This window comes from Moschus berezovskii, chromosome 22 (genome assembly GCF_049115385.1).
Source record: "Moschus berezovskii isolate FMDL1 chromosome 22, NW_MosBer_1.0, whole genome shotgun sequence".
NCBI lineage: Eukaryota > Metazoa > Chordata > Mammalia > Artiodactyla > Moschidae > Moschus > Moschus berezovskii.
The window spans coordinates 28,073,786-28,091,786 of record NC_142481.1 but is presented as its reverse complement, the minus strand read 5'-3'; the positions used below and the strand labels follow the sequence as shown (position 1 = coordinate 28,091,786).

The following is an 18,001-nucleotide window of genomic DNA, read 5'->3' as shown; positions in this document are numbered from 1 at the left end:
GAGCTCTGTTTATCCGCCCCCAGGCCTGGACCTGTGTACACTTCCTCCCACATGCTCCCACGAGCCCTTACACCTGGGTCAGTTCAGAGTCTGGCTGTGGCTCCATCAAAAAGTGCAAGGCCCAGGCCACAAGCTGGGGAGGGAGCCTGAGAAGAGAACCAGGTTTTAGATCAGGGGGGATGGGGACAGATAACTAAGACAGTAGGGGCAGCCCCAGGCACTCACCTGGCAGCCTGGACCTGGGCACACAGGGAGGGGCAAGGTGGCTTGTACTCATACTGGAAGGCAGAACCATCACCATGCCTCTCTGGGGGGTCCTGAAGGGGACATGGTGTCTGGAAAGGGGCCCAAAAGGCCTCTAACCTCATCCAAGGCTGCCCCAGCCCGCAGCCCAGCTCTACCCAAGGTCCACCCCCTTCTACCCTCCAGCTGTGGGGGCTGTGCTCACCCAGACACAGCTGGACTCCAGGGCTCCCTTGGTAGTTCTTGTCCTTGGAGAATGCTGCCAGGTCTTGGGGGGTAACCCAAGTTCTTTGAACTCCAGGCTAGTTTTCTGGGCCCTGCTTACATGGGCCTGGTGTACAGTGGGGGCATGGCCAAGGTTTGACAGGCTTGGGGTGCAGCTCAGGAGTGGGGTGTTGGGTACACTGCTGGGATGTGGGGACCCGGGGGGCAGGGAGCCGTGGGCTGAGCAGATGGTTGACAGGGGCTGGGAGCTGCCCTTCTGCACTGGGTCTGGAGCAGCCAAAGGCAGAGGAGGCAGAAGGCTGACGCTGGCACTGTTCTCCTTTGACAGCAGGTGGCTGGGTAAGGCAGGGGTTCCTGAGGAGGAGGGGGACTCACCATGGGCACAGTCCCCTCAGCTCAGATCAGCTGAAGAACCTGTGAGCGGAGGCTTGCAGGGACCGTTCACCCCTGCCCGGCTGGGTACCCTTTCGGAGCCCAGGCACCTAGATTGACAGCAGCAAGAACACGGGGCCTGAGCATCACCTTACCTGAGGAACTGGGTGAGGGAGGAGGGGAGGAGGTCAGACTCAGCGGTAGGTCCTGCAGAGCCAGGCATGACGGGGATCGCTCAGGGCCTGGGGGTGGGGGAGGCCTATCAGCACTGGGGGCGCTGGGCAGGCAGTACCTCCCTCTTGACCTCACCAGTCCTCCTTACCCTGTGCCCTCTGACTTGGGCCCAGAGAGCTCAGGATTTGCTGGTCATTCTCAGAGATGTGTAGCCGTAGGCTGGAGACAGTGTACACAGCTTCTCCCTGTGGGATGAGAATGTTCAATCTGGGCCCTCGCCCAACTTCCCACGCTGACGTTTCCCAAGAGAAGCCCCAGACTGACCATGGTTCTGCAGCGAGAGGCAGCCCAGGGGGTGATGGGGGCTGCTGTGTCAGGACCTGCCAGCATCAGACAGCTCTCAGCCAGGCGCACTAGTGCCTTCTGATGCTCCTGGTCCACCTCTACCTCATTCAGAAGCTGGGACAGTGAGAGACCTAGAGGCAGGGATCAGAGGATGGGCTGAAGCTCAAAGAAGGAGGGGAAGCCCTACTAAGGAAGCAGTGGGGTTGCCAGTTACCTGCATTGGAGGAGGTGGACTCTGAAAGATGCTCCCTAGAGAAACAGAGGGGACAAGTCTGAGGAACAATCCTGAAGCCTACCTACACAGATCTGTCACCCCCGACCGAACCACACCTGACCCAAGAAGCCAACCCCACACTCACTCCAAGCAGTCATAGAGTTTCTTCTGCACATCTGGGTCCTCGTTGCTGGAAAAGAGGAGTGGTAGGCAGTCACTGTTCTCCTTTATGAATCACAGCCTGGTCATGGTGAAGGGGCATAACTTTGTGAAGCTGAGACATGCCGTGAAGGGCCACCCAAGACAGGTCACAGTGAAGACTTCTGACAAAACTTGGTCCACAGGAGGAGAAAATGGCAACCCACTCCAGTATTCTTGCCTGGAGAACCCCATGGACAGTATGAAAAGGCAAAAAGGTATGACACTGGAAGATGAGCCCCCCTTCCCCCACAAGGTCAGAAGGTGTCCAATATGCTACTGGGGAAGACCAGAGAGCAATTACTAAAAGCTTCAGAAAGAATAAAGAGACTGGGTCAAAGTGGAAACGATGTTCAGCTGTACCTGGTGATGAAAGTAAAGTCCAATGCCGTAAAGAATACTGCACAGGAACCAGGAACGTTATGTCCATGAATCAAGGTGAACTGGATGTGGCCAAGTAGGAGATGGCAAGACTGACATCAAATCTTAGGTAGGAATCAGTGAACTAAAATGGATGGGAATGGGCGAATTTAATTCAGATGACCATTATATCTACTACTGTGGGCAAGAATCCCTTAGAAAAAATGCAGTAGCCCTCATAGTCAACAAGAGAGTCTGAAATGCAGTACTTGAGTGCAATCTCAAAAATGACAGAATGATCTTGGTTCATTTCCAAGACAAACCATTCAACATCACAGTCACTGATGCCGAAGAAGCTGAAGTTGACTGGTTCTATGAAGACCTACAAGACCTTCTGGAAGTAACACCAAAAAAGATGTCCTTTTCATCACAGGCAATTGGAATGCAAAAGCAGGAAATCAAGAAATAACCAGAGTAACAGGCAAGTTTGGCCTTAGGGTACAAAATGAAGAAGAGCAAAGGCTAACAGAGTTTTCTCAAGAGAACACACTGGTTATGGCAAACATCCTTTCCCAACAGCCCAAGAGACAACTCTACACATGGACATCACCAGATGGTCAATACTGAAATCAGATTGTGTTCTTAGTAGCCAAAGATGGAGAAGCTCCATAGAGTTGCAAAATTCAGGCTAAAATTGAAGAAAGTAGGGAAAACCACTAGGCCATTCAGGTATGACCGAAATCAAATCCCTTATGTTTATACAAGGGAAGTAAAAAACTCAAGGGATTAGACTTAATAGAGTGCCTGAAGAACTACGGACAAAGGTTAGTAACACTATATAGGAGATAGTGACCAAATCTATCCCAAAGAAAAAAAATGCAAGAAGGCAAAGTAGTTGTCTTTGGAGGAGGCCTTACAGATAGCTGAGGAAAGAAGAGAAGCAAAAGGCAAGAGAAAGGGAAAGATATACCCAAATGAATGCGGAGTTCCAGAGAACAGCAAGGAGAGGTAAAAAAAAGCCTTCTTAAGTGAACAATGCAAAGAAACAGAGGAAAAGAATAGACTGGGAAAGACTAGAGATCTCTTTAAGAAAACTGGAGATTTCAAGGAAACATTTCATCTACGGATGGACATGATAAAGGACAGGAATAGTAAGAACCTAACAGAAACAGAAGAGATTAAGAGGAGATGGCCAAGAACACACAGAAAAACTATACAAGAAAGGTCATAATTCTCCAATAACCATGATGGTGTGGTCACTCATCTAGAAGTGAACATCCTGGAGTGTGAAGTCAAGTGGGCCTTAGAAAGCATTACTACAGAGAATGACACTGAAACACGTATGTTGTCATATGTGAAACGAATCACTAGTTCAGGGTCAATGCATGTTATAGGATGCTCGGGGCTGGCATGCGGGGATGACCCAGAGGGAGGATAAAGGGAGGAGGGAGGTGGGAGGGGGGTTCAGGAGGGGGAGCTTATGTAAACCTGGGGCAAATTCATATCAATGTATGGCAAAACCAACCAATATAATATTGTAAAATAATTTGCCTCCAATAAAAAATAACTACAAAAAAATAAAAAAAAAAGAAAGCATTACTACAAACAAAACTAGTGGAGATGATGGAATTCTAGCTGAACTATTTAAAATCCTAAATGATGATGCTGTTAAAGTGCTGCATTCAATGTGTCAGCAAATTTGGAAAACTCAGCAGTGACCACAGAACTGGAAAAGATCAGTTTTCATTTCAACCCCAAAGAAGGACAATGCCAAAAAATGTTCAATTTACTGGACAATTGCACTCATTTCACATGCTAGCAAGATAATGCTCAAAAACCCTTCAAGTTAGGCTTCAGCAGGTGAACCAAGAACTTCCAGATGTACAAGTTGAGTTTCAAAGAGGCAGAGGAACTGGGGATCAAACTGCCAACACTGGATTATGGAGAAAGCAGGAGAGTTCCAGAAAAACATTTACTTCTGTTCATTGACTATGCTAAAGCCTTTGTGTGGATCACAACAAACTGGAAAATTCTTAAAAAGATGGGAATACCAGACCGAGAGAGCGCCGCGGGGAGGAGACGCCGCGGCCGCCGCCTGCTCGGTCCCGGCCCGGGCCTTCCCGCGCCTCCCGCGCTGCCTCCCCCGGCACCGCCCCTCCGTCAGGTTTGAAGCCGGCGGCGTCGCGGCCGCCCTGCCCCGGCTCCCCGAGAATGGTGGGCGTGAAGCCGGTCGGGAGCGACCCGGATTTCCAGCCGGAGCTGAGCGGCGCGGGCTCCAGACTCGCCGTGGTCAAGTTCACCATGCGGGGGTGTGGACCCTGTTTAAGAATTGCCCCAGCATTCAGTTCTATGAGTAATAAGTATCCACAGGCGGTTTTCTTAGAAGTAGATGTACATCAGTGTCAGGGAACAGCTGCCACCAACAATATATCAGCAATACCTACATTTCTGTTTTTTCGAAACAAAGTGAGAATTGATCAGTATCAAGGAGCCGACGCTGTGGGACTAGAGGAAAAAATTAAGCAGCACTTAGAGAACGACCCCGGGAGCAACGAGGACACCGATATTCCGAAAGGCTATGTAGTTGGCAAAAAAGGAGAAAGCCACTAAAGGTACAAAAGACACTGGAAGACCATATTGCAATCGGATCTGCAGCTCCTGGATAATTGCTTGATTCTCGCCAGAGACTTTCAATATTTCATTCATTTCCATTACCAATAAATCATTGCTTTTGCTCAGATGGTATCACTAGTGTTTCTATTGTAACCTTAATACATGCAGTTGTAAATAAAAGTAACTACTTTTGCCAAGCTTAATTTCTGTTGTTCTAAATAAGTATTTTCTCTTTCTTGGACACCTTCTGATTTTAGCAGAGACTTCAGTGATAGTGTATTGATCAAAAGCCTGTTTCTCTCTTTAGACGAGCAGAACTGTTTTAGAAACTGAGGCGTGTATGTGCATTCATGTGCACACACAGCAAGTGATTTTGACAAGTGGACTTGGAATAGCTAACTATGTTCAGACTCATAGGTTTGTTAAACAGCAGTTGGGCATCTGGCCTATAGAAAACACCCAAATTATAAACTACCAGAAATAAATAATGAGACTTAACTGTTCCCACCTAAGACTATCACTGGTACCACCTAAGACTGTCAGTGGTACCCTTTTGGATAAACTTAAAATTTGAGTCATCTTTTTCAATATATGTTGAAAGGTATTGTTGAAAATATATGTTGAAATCCAATAGTAGGAAGGAATAAAGTACTGTGAATTCATGAAGCAGCAGGAATTGATACCTTTTAATGAAGTATTTATTATTTTAACTACCAAATGATGCAGTATAAATATACAGAGAACTTGGTTTAAGGTTGAAAATGGATTGGCCACGTGTATGTTTAAAAGGTCTTTCACAAAAGGCTGGCAAGACCATCTGTTCCGTATGACTTAAAAATCTTAAACTGTAATCTAGAAAGGATTAATTCACTTTTTAATTTTTCTTTGAAAACTAAAATATGATTTTTAAATGTCTCTGAGTATTTTAAAAATTCAGTGTTTGGAAAGAGTATATATAAGACAATTTTGATTCGGTTAATAGTAAATTTGAGGGCCTATTTGTCTAGGACTATGATCAAGATACTGATTTGCCTTTGAGATACCAATGTATTTATACATGTTTCTGAAAAAAACAAATTATGTCCAAGTTTTTGTGGTGATCACTTTCTGAAATCCTGGTGTCACTAAGTAATGTCTAGTTTCTTTGTGTGGAAGCACATTAGCTGGTCTGTAGTGATGTCTACATAGTTTATGTATTTCCTGATTATGTTGCCTTGGATCAAATGGAAACAGAAAGGCAAGAAGTAAAATAAATAAAAGTTTATAAAACACTCAAAAAAAAAAAAAAAAAAGATGGGAATACCAGACCACCTTATCCATCTCCTAAGAAATCTGTATATAAGTCAAGAAGCAAGTTAGAACTGGACATGAACAACTGACTGGTTCGAAATTGGGAAAAGGGTACAACAACTGATATGCAGAGTACATCATGTGAAATGCCAGGCTGGATGAATCACAGCTGGAATCAAGTTTGTTGGGAGAAAAATCAATAACCTCAGATATACAGATACTACTCTAATGGCATAAAGTGAAGAGGAACTAAAGAGCTCGTGGTGAGGGTGAAAGAGGAGGGTGAAAAAGCTGGCGTGAAACTCAACATTCAAAAATCTAAGATCATTAGCATCCAGTCCCATAACTTCCTGGAAAATAGAAGGGGAAAAGTGGAAGCAGTGACAGTGTCTATTTTCTTTGGCTCCAAAACCATCGCGGACAGTGACTGCAGCCATGAAATTAAAAGGCACTTGTTCCTTGGAAGGAAAGCTATGACAAATCTAGACAGTGTATTAAAAAGCAAAAACATCACTTGCTGACAAATGTCCATATAGTCAAAGCTTCCAGTAGTCATGTATGGACGTGAGAGCTGGACCATAAAGAAGGCTGAGTGATGAAGAACTGATGCTTTGGAATTGTGGTGCTGGAGAAGACTCTCTTGGAATCCAAAGAGATCAAACCAGTCAATCCTAAAGGAAATAAACCCTAAATATCTATTGGAAGGACTGTTGCTGAAGCTCCAATACTTTGGCCACCTGATACGAAGAAATGACTCATTGGAAAAGACCCTGTTGCTGGGTAAGACTGAAGGCAGGAGAAGGGGGTACCAGAGGATGAGATGATTAGATAGCACCACCAACTCAATGAAAATGAATCTGAGCAAACTCCGAGAGATAGTGGAGGACAGAGCCTGGTGTGCTGCTGTCCATGGGGTCATAGAGTCGGACACGATTTAGCAACTGAACAAAAACAACAGGCGCTCAATGTTACTAAAGCCCCAAGCCCTCAAACCCACAAGACCAATGCCAACGCCAGCCCGGCCTAGGTAAAGAGTACAGTTGGTCAGTGGAGGCATCACTTACCAACCAATCACCTGTTCCCGGGGTTGTTCCGTGGGCAGCAGAGCGAAGCGGTCCACCTGGAGGTAGAACTCCGCGGGCTGGAGGGGTGATTTCAGGGACCGGGTCTCAGGAGTTTTCAGGAAATCAAGCCCAGTAAACCACCTAAGCCAGTTTCACCACTCACCGTGTCTCCCTCGGCGACCTGGACGCGGACTTTGCAGTCCCGCAGCAGCAGTATCCGGCCTTCTGTCCCTCTGAAGCCGAACTCCTTCTCTTCCCTGCGGCGAGCGCGGTCCTTACTGCAGCGCTCGCCAGAACGCAGCGCTGCCCGCCTGGGACCCGCCCACCTCGGGCTCAGGGCTCAAGGCTCAAGGCTCGTGCTTTCTCACCCGACTCCAAAGTTCCCAAGCTCCGCAGAGCCTCTCTCACCAGTCTGAGGCGTTCAGGGCCTCCCCCATCACTAGGCATCGAATACTGTGGGTCCCGTCAGATACAAGCAGCACCGCCTCCGCGTCGGGCGCGTCAGGGGCACCGGACGGGCTCTGGACCTTGGCCTCCTGCAGTACCTGAGGGCGGCGACCGGCTTCAAACCCACCGCCTTGGGGCCCCGCCCAGGTCTCCGGGCTCTGAGAACGGTGTGTGTGTGAGGGGGGAACTCACCTTGAGCAGCTGCCCCGCCCGCGGGCTTGAGAGTGCCTCTGACCCCAGGACCAGCTCTCGAATCCAGGGTCGCAGGACCAGGCCCCCAGAACTTGCCATTCCCGCCGCCGTAGCCCGGAGAGAGCCTCCAGCCCGCGTTTTTCCCGTGCGACGCAACCCCGCCTCGCCGCAAAAGGGGAAACGCCTGACGTCTGGGCGGGACCAGAGGTCGAGGCCCCGCCCAGGAGCGTGCCGGCGCATGCGTACGAGCGCGTCTTGGAAGGGAACTTGGTTCGACTGGATTCCGTCCTGTTTACGCTTACCCGAGCATCTCTCCAAGCAGCGGCGCGGCACTGGGGCCGTTCTTCAAGTCTCCTGTGGCGCTGGGCAGGAAGGGGCCAAGAACCGGCTCCGATGGAGAGGGAGAGCTCTGGGACCTGAGGCTGCAGTCAAGCATAGTCCGAGCGAGTGGCTCAAAGCCACTTCAACACCTGTGACCTCAAGGAGTTCAGCAAGTATTTGTTGTGACTCCACTTTCCTCATCTACAAAACGCGCAGTCTTGTTAGGCCAGTGGAAATAAAAGTACACAGTATTCAATAAACACTTCTCTCACTCTCCCCTCGGATTGGCCAAGCCCCTCCCCTTGATTCCGGGGACGCTCGGACCGTAGCGTAATGACGTAAGAAGACGCAAAGACTCCTCCACCCCATCTCCGTTTCCTAGGAAACGTGGACTCCGCTTTCCTTTCTGCGTCGCTGCCCCCTTGACGTCACGGTTCGGCTAGGAGGGCGGGGCGGCGCGGGCGACAGGAGGGGCTGTGCACCTGCGCCTCGGCGGGCCGTCTGGGGCATCGTCCCCGGCCCGCCCGGCCCCGCCATGGCCAGGCCACAGAGGACTCCGGCACGCAGTCCCGACAGCATCGTCGAGGTGAAGAGCAAAGTAAGGGTACCTCCAGCCCTGGCTCCGGCCTCGGCCCTAGGCGCTTCCAGTTCCCTCATTCTCCCCTTCCTGGCTCCTTGGTCCCCACCACCGTTTTCTTTTCTCCATTCTCCCCGTCCCATTTTCCTGCTTTTCTTCTTACTTTCCCCCATCCATCCTCCTTCCTCTACTGCCGGCTTCTGGAGTCCCTCTGTGGCCTGGGTACGTGGAGGGCAGGGAGGAGACCTTGGACAGCGTCCCTTGTACTGGAGCTGAGGTCTGTGTGCAAGGCTACAGCTGTTGTGAAGCCCTGTCTTTCCCACCTCTGCCACCTTCGGACCTATGGTGAGAAGGCACGGAGTCCATTCTAACCTCTCCTTTCCTCCCACCCCCTGCCTCCAGTTTGATGCTGAGTTCCGACGCTTTGCTCTGCCTCGCGCTTCAGTGAGTGGCTTCCAGGAGTTTTCTCGGTTGCTGCGTGCAGTACACCAGATCCCAGGCCTGGACGTGCTGCTTGGCTATACTGACGCTCACGGAGACCTACTACCCCTCACCAACGACGACAGCCTGCACCGGGCCCTGTCCAGCGGGCCCCCACCACTGCGCCTGCTAGTGCAGAAGCGGGGTGAGGAGGATGGGGTACAATGGGCAGCCTCTGTGGGGTAGGGTGACAGGGCAGGTCTACCAGGGTTAGTCTATGCTCAAGGTATCCAGGCTTCACCCTCTGCGGTCCCTGCCCTTGGCCTGACCTCCAAGTGTCAAGAAATAGCTACAGTGCCCCCTTCCTCAAGGAGGCCTGGGCCTGATGAAAAGGGCCCAAATGGGAGAGCAGGGTTTCTGATCTCAGCGCCTCCCTCTCCTGCAGCAGAAGCTGATTCCAGTGGCCTGGCCTTTGCCTCCAACTCTCTGCAACGGCGCAAGAAAGGGCTCCTGCTTCGGCCAGTGGCACCCCTGCGCACCCGGCCACCGCTACTGATCAGCCTGCCACAAGATTTTCGCCAAGTTTCTTCAGTCATAGATGTGGACCTACTGCCTGAGACCCACCGACGGGTGCGGCTGCATAAGCATGGTTCCGACCGCCCCCTAGGTTTCTACATCCGAGATGGCATGAGCGTGCGAGTAGCTCCCCAGGGCCTGGAACGGGTTCCAGGCATCTTCATCTCCCGCCTGGTACGAGGGGGCCTGGCTGAGAGTACAGGGCTGTTGGCAGTCAGTGATGAGATCCTTGAGGTCAATGGCATTGAGGTAGCTGGGAAGACCTTGGACCAAGTGACAGACATGATGGTTGCTAACAGCCACAACCTCATTGTCACTGTCAAGCCAGCCAATCAGCGCAATAATGTGGTGCGTGGGGCATCTGGGCGTCTGGCAGGGCCTCCTTCTGCTGGGCCTGCTGAGCCTGACAGCGACGATGACAGCAGCGATCTGGTCATTGAGAACCGCCAGCCTCCCTGTTCCAATGGGCTGTCTCAAGGACCTCCGTGCTGGGACCTGCGCGCAAGCCGCCTACTTCCTGCTGCCCGCAGCTCTCTGCCCTCCCTGGATGATCAGGAGCAGGCCAGCTCTGGTTGGGAGAGTAGCATTCGAGGAGATGGTAGTGGCTTCAGCCTCTGACAGGGAAGGATGCAGCCCCTTGCCACTCCAGGCTCTGGGACATTCCAAGGACTTTCCCAGTGGGAGGTTTCAGCGTGCTCATGGGCCCTCTCAGTCCGGGGAACATTAAAGGTTTTCTACAAATGCAGTTATGGTCATTCTGTTTCCCAGCCCTAGCCTCCTCCCTGATCCCACAATCTTGCCTTCTGCCCTGGTCATGTGGCAGAAGTGAGTGTGATAAGGGCATCAGAAAAGCCTTCCTGTAGTCACGCCGTGGGAGGAATGCCAGGTTCGGCATTTCTAGGGTAAGAAAAGCACTTATGGAAACAAACCCCACTATGTACAAAAGGTTTAATTTCAGTAAAGGGTTACTAGGCTGGAATGGCCCTTCCACAGCCACCAGCGGCTGGGAAGAGGGCTCTGGGGACATTGCCCCCCTCCACTGCTCCTGTCTGCGAACTCCACTCTATGATGGGGCCCAATCCTGCCCTTCGCAACCATGCTGCGACCTTCAGTAAGACCCAGTCACTGTCCCCATAAAAGGGTTCAGGAATCCATCTTCACAAAGACTTTGGGGCGGGAAAAGATCTTGATGGCCTCCTCTACCTGCACCAGCTTCCGGTCCAGCTCAGCACGGTGGCTCTGGGCCCTCAGTGAATCCGCCCCCGCAGGCAGCAGCACCAGCTCCCGCAGCAGCTGGCTCTGGCCTACCCGGGCCCCAGGAACAGTAAATGCTGGGCAGGGGTGCAGTTCCCCAGCCAGCTCCCCTTGCCCGCGTACTCACTCTGGAGCAGACTGCTCAGCGTCTCCAGCCGCTGGTTCTCAGGCATGCGAGTGTGGCCAGGGGGCATGGCCGGGTCCGGTTGGCTGTGCTGACGGGCCTCAGCCTCCCGCCGCCACAGGTCCCTGCGCTCCAACAAGCTGCGATGCACAGACCCAGGGTTGATGATCCCAGGCAGATGTGGGCTCCCACCCTCCATAAGTGCCTCTTCCCAGGAGTGGGGGGAGTAGTAGGACCTACTAATGGGGCACATGACCCTTCTGCGTGGCGTTGTAGTGCTCCTGGGCTTGCCGTTGCTGCTCCAGCACCTGTGCCAGGACTTGCAGCGAGCGAGAATGCCGCCGGGGGGCTCTCTTGGCAGTGCGGGCATTGTGGGTAATGAAGTCCACACCCGGGCCTGGGGCCTGCGGGATATGGCCAGCATGATGAAACAGCACGGTGTGGTGCCCCCGAATCCCTGCCCCACCTCCCAGGCCCCACATATCCTCTCACCTTAGCATCGGGACCTGGTGGAGTTAGCTGGGGACTGGGGACACGGGGTGGTGGGAGCCCAGGGCCGCAACGGGAATGGGCCCGCAGAAAGTGGGCTGGCTCAGTTCCAGAGGCAGGGCCGGGCTCCTGAAAGCCAATGCAGAGTAGGTGTTGGGAGGGGTCAGTCAGGCTGACGTCAGGGTCTCAAGCCATAAGACCATGCCTCTGTCCCTCCTGCCTTTCGGGACCTTTCTCTATCACCAGTCCTCTGGACCTGGCCTCCTTCCTCTTGAATAAGTATTTCCGTCACATCAGCATTTAAACCTGTGTGTTTTTCACATCTCTCAGAAAACAAATATCCCTCCCTCTACCTCAGACCTGGCTTCAGCCATCGTTCTCTTTTTCTCTCCTTCCTAGCCAAGCTTTCTGGCTCTGTCCCCACCAAGGCCACCAACAGCTGGTCTCCAAGCCCCCAAATCCAGGGTCACTTCCCTGGTCTCGTTGTCCTCAGCCTCATCCTCAATAACTCCTGGGTCTCACTTCTGAGATCCAGACCTGATTCTCCATCTGCCTCTTGGACACATTCCCACTCCCTGGGAGTCCCACAAAAGCTTCGGCTTCAACACACCCACATATGACCTTGTCTTTTTTCTCAGTCCTGCTTCTCCTTCTCAGACCCCTGGATAGAGAAGTGGCACCACTAGCTACCCCACATAGAATCTTACCACCATACATACCCCTGCCCTTTCCATTGTCCTTAGAAATAAAGGTAAAAAAAAAAAAGGATTTATGTGGCCCTTTATGATGTGGGTCCAGCTGACTTCTTAGCCTAACCTCATGCTCTTCTTCCCTCATAGTAAACTGAACACAGCATCCCCACTGCCCACACTCCCTAAGTCCCTGGAACCAGGAGGTTCCATCTCTATAAAATGTTCTCCTCTATTCGCTTGCTTAATTCCGACTTGCCCCTCAGAATCGCCCAGCCATCATCACTTCAGAAAAAGGTCCCAGCCCCACTCTGCAGCAGAACCAGCTCTTCATCCCCTGTGACCTCAGCCCCCTGTGGGTTTCCTCCCTCCTCATAACTCAGGTCAGAGTATAATGTCCTGTTGGCCAACAAGATTGGCAACACTTGGGGCTCCCTGAGGCAGGTACCTGCAGCTGAGCCTTGACACGCGACTCCACTTTGTCATACTTGGGTGAGCGCCACAGGGCCTTCAGGGGCCTGGACTGGCCCTGCTCACGGCTGTGCTCCTGCTCACGGAAGCGCCTCTGGATCTCCCTGATCCGCCTCATGTTCTCCTTCTCATGGTCTTTAGGGTCCTTCCCTGGAGAAAAGATGTTGCCCTCCATACAGCCCATACAATCCAATTTACCCCAGTGGACGCACAAGCCCACACTCTGCCTCCCTGACATACTCTAAAGTCCACCACATAACCTTGTTCCCCCTTCCTCACACCACAATTATCTTCTGTTTTTGATGATTTTATACATATTTGATTATGAAGTATACTATTAATCACCTTGCATATCCTATTCACCTCTTCACTTGTTTTACTGTCTCCCACCTTGATTCAATGATGCTCTTCTTCGACCTTGTTCTCCTAGCACCTATAGGGCCCGGAGCACAGTAGACACTCAACAAGGATCATGAATCCACGAAGGTGAGCTACGGGGTTTTCCGGGGTATACCTCATTTAGTCCTCTCCTGCGAAGAAGTCGTGCATTTCCCCCTCCTTCTACAGTTGGGGAAAAAGACACTCTGAGAGGTAAAGCCCGAGACCAGAGCAGGGAAGGGAAGCAGCCGTCTTTTGATCGGTTTTGACTTCAGAGCCGCCTCGCTGTCCGTTCTGACCAGAACTTACTCTTGGGAGAGGCCCCTGGGCCTAGGGAGATACCCCCGAGCTGCAGCAGCACGCCACCCACGCCGCGACGGCCACGCTCCAGGATTTCTAGGCCTCCCGGACGGATGCGGGGGGCGCGGGGAGGGGTGGCGTCTAGGTCCGGGTCGGTGTCCGGCGTCAGCAAGTCTAGCTTCAGCGCGTTTCCCTCAAGGCGCCCTTGGGCTGAGAGGCCAGACGGGGCGGAGTGCGGAGTCAGTGGAGAGGCTGGGCCCGACCCTTGCCAGGCCGCTTTCACCCCCTTAACTCACCGGAAGACGGCCTCCGGTAGTAGTCAGGACAGAGCGTAGGGTCTGGGGGGATGGGCCCCGAGATGCGGGACGGACCCTCACACATGCCGCCGTCGTCGTCCTGCAAACGGTGCGCCTGAGGCCTGCCGGGCTACGCGTCTCTGGCGCCACTCCCCGCTTCTCAGCCCAGTGCCTTCTCCCTGGGCCCAGGCCCTAACCTCAGCCGTGCCCTGTCTGCGTTCCCGGTCCCCACCCCGCCTGCCGGCCCCGGCCTGCGCTCGCCACCTCTGCTCTCAGCCCACTCCTCTGTACCGTTGGCAGGCTTCACACTCAGGCTAGGAATTCACCAGAGCGGTTTTGCAGCCCACTGCCGCCACCCGACGGGTTTGCTGTTGCCAAGCAACAGTGGTTTCCGTCCATGAGGTCAGGGGCCAATGGCCTTGGCGCAAAGCCTTCTGGGGCTTGTAGTTCCAGCTGAGGGTGGGGGGCAGAACGACTGTCAGTTGCCCTTCCCAACCCGGTCCTCTCCCGGGTCCGCTCAGGGTCTACTAGTCTGGACCCTCAGGATCCGCCCTCCACCCCCGATGCCCCTCAAGCAACCGTCGAGGAAGTGCTGATCCACAACAGCTATGGATTCCGAAGGGGATGAGAAGAGGCCAGGGGCCCAAGAAGGGACAGCCGTGGGGCAGTCACAGCTTACAGAGGTGCCTGGTGGCCATGCTCAGAATTCTGAGGTGACCATCGGGCTGTCTAACCTTCAAACACTTGGTCATAGCGCTTTAACAGACCAAACTGCAACTACCCCCTAACTGCCAGGCCAGGTTCCACAGGCTGGGAAGGGCATGGGCTGGTGCCCTGCATCCGTAGTGTCTAATGGTTGGTCCCTGTATCCTTCGCCTGGCCATGGTGACCAGTTACCTATGTGTCACCTCTAGTGTCCAGTGATGGGAGACCAGTTCTTGGTGCCAGCCCATGAGGACTGCCAAACCCAGGGTGAAGATAAATGTCCAATAAGATCCACCTCAGAGCCAAAGATCCAGGAGAGACTCAAGCTGGAGGAAGACAGGCACAAGCCAGAGGTGGAGGCACTGGAGCAGAGAGGTCCCAGGCCTATGGCCTCTACTGTGAGGCCCAGTTATGGTCCGAAGAGGAAGCCAGTCAAGTGAGGGGGCTTTCAGAGGGAAGAGGTTGGGGGCTGGGGAGGTGGAGTGGGGGTGGCTCATACCCCAGTTGGATTCCTAAATGGGACCTTACAGCAGTGTCCATCTTTATCCCCTGCCACCACCATCATTCCTCATCTCTGCTGTCCCTCCAGAGCCCTGATGTAGGGCACATGCAGAGCGGAAGTCTCAAGGCCTGGTAGGGGACTGAGCTCCCATGATCTCTGGGTCCCTGTCTAGTCTGGGGCCTCAGTGACCAGGAAAAGGACAAGGATCACGGCCTGGGGAGGTAGGCAGGCAGGACTGTTCCCTAGGACAGAGCACAGGAGCCAAGGCTGCAGGCTGGCTCCTCAGGCCTCCTTGTTCCCCAGCCTCGCAGGCCCGAACCACCAAGCCCATCCTAGGGCAGAGAGTGAGCTGCCACAGGAGCTGTCACTGCAGAGGGAGGAGCCGGAGAATAATCAGAGTGAGCCCTCACCATCTGCCAAACAGCACAAAAAAGCTAAGAAGCGCAAGAGTCTGGGAACCCCAGTGGTCCCAGTGGTGGCCAGCACGGTGTCAGCACCCTCAGGGACCTTGGGGCCTGAGCGTGAGTGGCATTTCTTGAACCTTCCCTTTTGTCCCCAGTCAGCTGGACCCCTGACATGGCCTAGTTTGGCACTCTAGCCACTGCCCTGCCCCGGGTTCTTGTAGGAAAGGCCCAGCGCCTGCGGCCCCTGTACCAGTACATCAACTATTGCAACCCTGAACTGAACCAGGCAGGGGAGGGGGACAGGGAGGCTGAAGCTGAGGTGGAGCTGACCGTGGTCCCCGAGGAGGCGGGTGTGGAGCAACTGCAGGCTTTGCTGCCAGTGGCAGGTGAGCTGGGCTCTAACCTCACTCTGCCCTGCCCCAGTATGTTCGTGCCCCCCACCCACACTCCGGTTACCCTGGGGGAGGAAGCCAGTGAGGAGCCTGGGGGTCTGCCCAGCTTGGGGGTCAGCGGTTGCCTCAAGGCTGAGATGGACAAGTCAACTCAGGTGGACATCAATAAGATGCTAAGTGTCTGCAATGCCCCGCTTGTCCCCCCACTCTCTCCTCAGTACAAGTGACTGTCCTGACCCCCACCCCATGACTCCCCTCCCTCCCAAGCCTGAGTCAGAGCAGCAGTCTAAGGCCTGAGGCCCTCAGCCCCTGCCCCTCCTTGGGATCCTGGATTTGATAAAAATAAACATTCTTCCTTTTCTCAGACTGTGATTTCCCAAATAAGACGCCTGAAGAGGAAGCGGCTGGGAAAAAGGGTGACGGATTCCCCAGTACAGTCACTGGATCTCCTGGGAATTTGCAAAAATATAGATTCCTGAGCACTACCTCAGACCCAGGCTTCCCTGGTGGCTCAGCTGGTAAAGAATCTGCCTGCAATGCAGGAGACCCCAGTTCAATCCCTGGGTCGGGAAGATCCCCTGGCAAAAGGATAGGCTAGCCACTCCAGAATTCTTGGGTTTCCCTGGTAACTCAGTTGGTAAAGAGTCCACCTGCAATGCAGGAGACCTGGGTTTGATCCCTGGAGGACGGCATGGCAACCCATTCCAGTATTCTTGCCTGGAGAACCCCAGCCTGGTGGGCTGCAGTCCATGGGGTTGCAACGAGTTGGACCCGACTGAGCGACTAAGCACAGCACAGCACCCCAGACCTAACTGAATCAGAATCTGTAAGTTTGGGGCCTAGTCTGGGCATTTAAAGTCTCCTCAGATGAACCTGAAGGTCAGAAAGGTAACACCTGGAATGGAGGAGGTTGGTAAGGAGGAGCCTGGGGAACAGAAAGGAAAGGGGCTGTCAGGTCATAGGAAGCGGGTGCGTGGCCTTCCTCCCTGTCTCCCAGGGAACGGGCCACAGGTGGTGGGATGACTGCAACTTTGCCTGGAGGAGTGAAGGGGCAGCTCTCCACCAGACTCCTGAAGGAGAGGATGGGGTGGCCTTCCAGGCAGAAGGTTTACCAGGGATGAAGCCTCACTAGAGTGGGAGACATCAGCCCCCTGGAGGAGGGTCTGCTGAAGCAGATGCATGGCCATCAGACCAGGCTGGGTGAGTCTGGGAGGGATAGGAGGGATGTAGGCAACAAGGGATCCTGGTCTGCTATTCTGGAGAGGTTGCCTGGGCAGCAGCACGAAGGGCAGAATAAGGAAGGGAAAGTCTAGGGATAGAGAGGTGAGGAGACCGCTGCCACTGTCTGCGTGAATGTGAGTCCTAGATTTGGTTGGTGGTTGGAAAACAAGCAAGAGGTATTCTGGAAGTTCTCTTCTGCTTGCTGTAACAGAGGAAAAATGAGCTGCATTTTCACTGGCTCAGGAAAACTACTTTGGGGAACATTCTGAGATTTACTTGAGTAATAGACCCTGGTAGGTGATGCTAGCCTCCTCCAGGAGGGGGCGATGGAGGACAAGCCTGGAACCAGTTGGGGACTCCTGTCACCTCTGGGAACCAGAACCCTGCTGGCTTCCTTGGCCACAGGCGTCTAGGCCTTTAAGGTACATCTCCTCCCCGGGACCAAGCCAAGAGATACATGATGGTAGAGCTGTCTGAGGGATGGCCATGGACCGAGGCTCTGGGAAGTACCAACAGAGGACCTGGGACCTCTTAAAAGTAAATCAGCCCTAAGCTCATGTTCAGTCTGCACCAGGACTTCTCAAACACACCACTGTAAACAAGAGGTTTTGCTGCAGAGTCCTATAAAACTTAAGTGCCACTGTGGGTCAACAGCATGGCCCTTTAATAAGGGCATCTCAGTCAGATACAATGGATGAATGTGCTTTCTTGGTCAATTCTCAAACTTAGAGGGGGATCTCAACATCATATTAACACAGAGAAGGATGACCTGGAGCTGAGCTGGGAGGAAGGGGGCAGCTTCCCCTTCACTTCTCCCAGCATCCTGCCTGGTGGGGTTTTCTACAGTCCTAGTTCAGGCCAGGCTGAGATCCTGCTGTAGAGAGGTGGTGACCTGGACAGGTCCCAAGCAGGGAGGGACAATGCCTGGCACTAGAGTCTGAGAAGCCACAGGGGAAGGAGTAGTTCAGAGTCAGGCTTTGTAGTCAGAGGACCCTGACCAGTTCATGTACCTCTGTCCCTCTCTGCTCTGGATAATGGGAATATTAATAGTAGTACCTCGTTGACTGGTTTGGATATTAAATGAAATAATACATGTGAAAGTGTCTCTCCAGGGGGCCCAGCACACACTAAGTACACCCCAACAC

At 53.2% G+C, this 18,001-nt stretch overlaps 4 protein-coding genes across 11 annotated transcripts; 2 read left to right on the top strand and 2 right to left on the bottom strand.

The window, feature by feature from the left end:
• Nucleotides 1–8: 8 nt before the first annotated feature.
• Nucleotides 9–8,173, bottom strand: ACD (ACD shelterin complex subunit and telomerase recruitment factor). Of its 6 annotated transcripts, XM_088830231.1 has the most exons (13): nucleotides 8,040–8,173; nucleotides 7,738–7,921; nucleotides 7,507–7,643; nucleotides 7,262–7,355; nucleotides 7,099–7,175; nucleotides 1,719–1,763; nucleotides 1,574–1,608; nucleotides 1,339–1,490; nucleotides 1,163–1,259; nucleotides 996–1,082; nucleotides 449–822; nucleotides 226–335; nucleotides 9–146 (listed from the first exon to the last, which is right to left on the bottom strand). In XM_088830231.1, exons 1-13 carry the CDS (start codon nucleotides 8,171–8,173, stop codon nucleotides 68–70), a joined length of 1,605 nt encoding a protein of 534 aa, XP_088686357.1. In that variant the 3' UTR covers nucleotides 9–67. The 6 variants fall into 6 exon arrangements, with proteins under 6 accessions (XP_088686357.1, XP_055268498.2, XP_055268499.2 ...); XM_055412523.2 differs by having other exon boundaries at nucleotides 7,738–8,116; XM_055412524.2 differs by having other exon boundaries at nucleotides 226–317; nucleotides 7,738–8,116.
• A 350-nt stretch (nucleotides 8,174–8,523) lies between these two features.
• Nucleotides 8,524–10,337, top strand: PARD6A (par-6 family cell polarity regulator alpha). 3 transcript variants are annotated; one of them, XM_055412532.2, is made up of 3 exons: nucleotides 8,524–8,656; nucleotides 9,038–9,260; nucleotides 9,504–10,337. In XM_055412532.2, exons 1-3 carry the CDS (start codon nucleotides 8,594–8,596, stop codon nucleotides 10,247–10,249), a joined length of 1,032 nt encoding a protein of 343 aa, XP_055268507.2. In that variant the 5' UTR covers nucleotides 8,524–8,593; the 3' UTR covers nucleotides 10,250–10,337. The 3 variants fall into 3 exon arrangements, with proteins under 3 accessions (XP_055268507.2, XP_055268506.2, XP_055268508.2); XM_055412531.2 differs by having other exon boundaries at nucleotides 9,501–10,337; XM_055412533.2 differs by having other exon boundaries at nucleotides 8,535–8,644; nucleotides 9,501–10,337.
• Nucleotides 10,322–15,839, bottom strand: ENKD1 (enkurin domain containing 1). Its single transcript, XM_055412528.2, has 7 exons — nucleotides 13,633–15,839; nucleotides 13,346–13,546; nucleotides 12,636–12,808; nucleotides 11,502–11,627; nucleotides 11,250–11,413; nucleotides 11,013–11,149; nucleotides 10,322–10,935 (listed from the first exon to the last, which is right to left on the bottom strand). Exons 1-7 carry the CDS (start codon nucleotides 13,715–13,717, stop codon nucleotides 10,775–10,777), a joined length of 1,047 nt encoding a protein of 348 aa, XP_055268503.1. The 5' UTR covers nucleotides 13,718–15,839; the 3' UTR covers nucleotides 10,322–10,774.
• On the top strand, nucleotides 14,241–15,862 carry C22H16orf86 (chromosome 22 C16orf86 homolog). Its single transcript, XM_088830235.1, has 4 exons — nucleotides 14,241–14,345; nucleotides 14,547–14,773; nucleotides 15,143–15,360; nucleotides 15,438–15,862. Exons 1-4 carry the CDS (start codon nucleotides 14,241–14,243, stop codon nucleotides 15,860–15,862), a joined length of 975 nt encoding a protein of 324 aa, XP_088686361.1.
• The last annotated feature ends 2,139 nt before the right edge of the window (nucleotides 15,863–18,001 follow it).

Bases quoted from the DNA above. Each gene is read 5' to 3' on its own strand.
- ACD (XM_088830231.1), bottom strand. From the start codon at position 8,173: ATGCTTGACTGCAGCCTCAGGTCCCAGAGCTCTCCCTCTCCATCGGAG. The intron at 1,491-1,573 runs GTAACTGGCAAC...CCCTGCCTCTAG, and splicing joins GTCCACCTCCTCCAATGCAG to GTCTCTCACTGTCCCAGCTT. The intron at 823-995 runs GTAAGGTGATGC...CCTCCTCCTCAG, and splicing joins TCCCTCACCCAGTTCCTCAG to GAACCCCTGCCTTACCCAGC.
- PARD6A (XM_055412531.2), top strand. From the start codon at position 8,594: ATGGCCAGGCCACAGAGGACTCCGGCACGCAGTCCCGACAGCATCGTC. The intron at 8,657-9,037 runs GTAAGGGTACCT...CCCTGCCTCCAG, and splicing joins TCGTCGAGGTGAAGAGCAAA to TTTGATGCTGAGTTCCGACG. The intron at 9,261-9,500 runs GTGAGGAGGATG...CCTCTCCTGCAG, and splicing joins CCTGCTAGTGCAGAAGCGGG to CAGAAGCTGATTCCAGTGGC.
- ENKD1 (XM_055412528.2), bottom strand. From the start codon at position 13,717: ATGTGTGAGGGTCCGTCCCGCATCTCGGGGCCCATCCCCCCAGACCCT. The intron at 11,414-11,501 runs GTGAGAGGATAT...CATATCCCGCAG, and splicing joins CACCAGGTCCCGATGCTAAG to GCCCCAGGCCCGGGTGTGGA. The intron at 10,936-11,012 runs GTGAGTACGCGG...GGGCCCGGGTAG, and splicing joins GCTGAGCAGTCTGCTCCAGA to GCCAGAGCCAGCTGCTGCGG.
- C22H16orf86 (XM_088830235.1), top strand. From the start codon at position 14,241: ATGGATTCCGAAGGGGATGAGAAGAGGCCAGGGGCCCAAGAAGGGACA. The intron at 14,774-15,142 runs GTGAGGGGGCTT...CTTGTTCCCCAG, and splicing joins CCGAAGAGGAAGCCAGTCAA to CCTCGCAGGCCCGAACCACC. The intron at 15,361-15,437 runs GTGAGTGGCATT...TTGGCACTCTAG, and splicing joins AGGGACCTTGGGGCCTGAGC to CCACTGCCCTGCCCCGGGTT.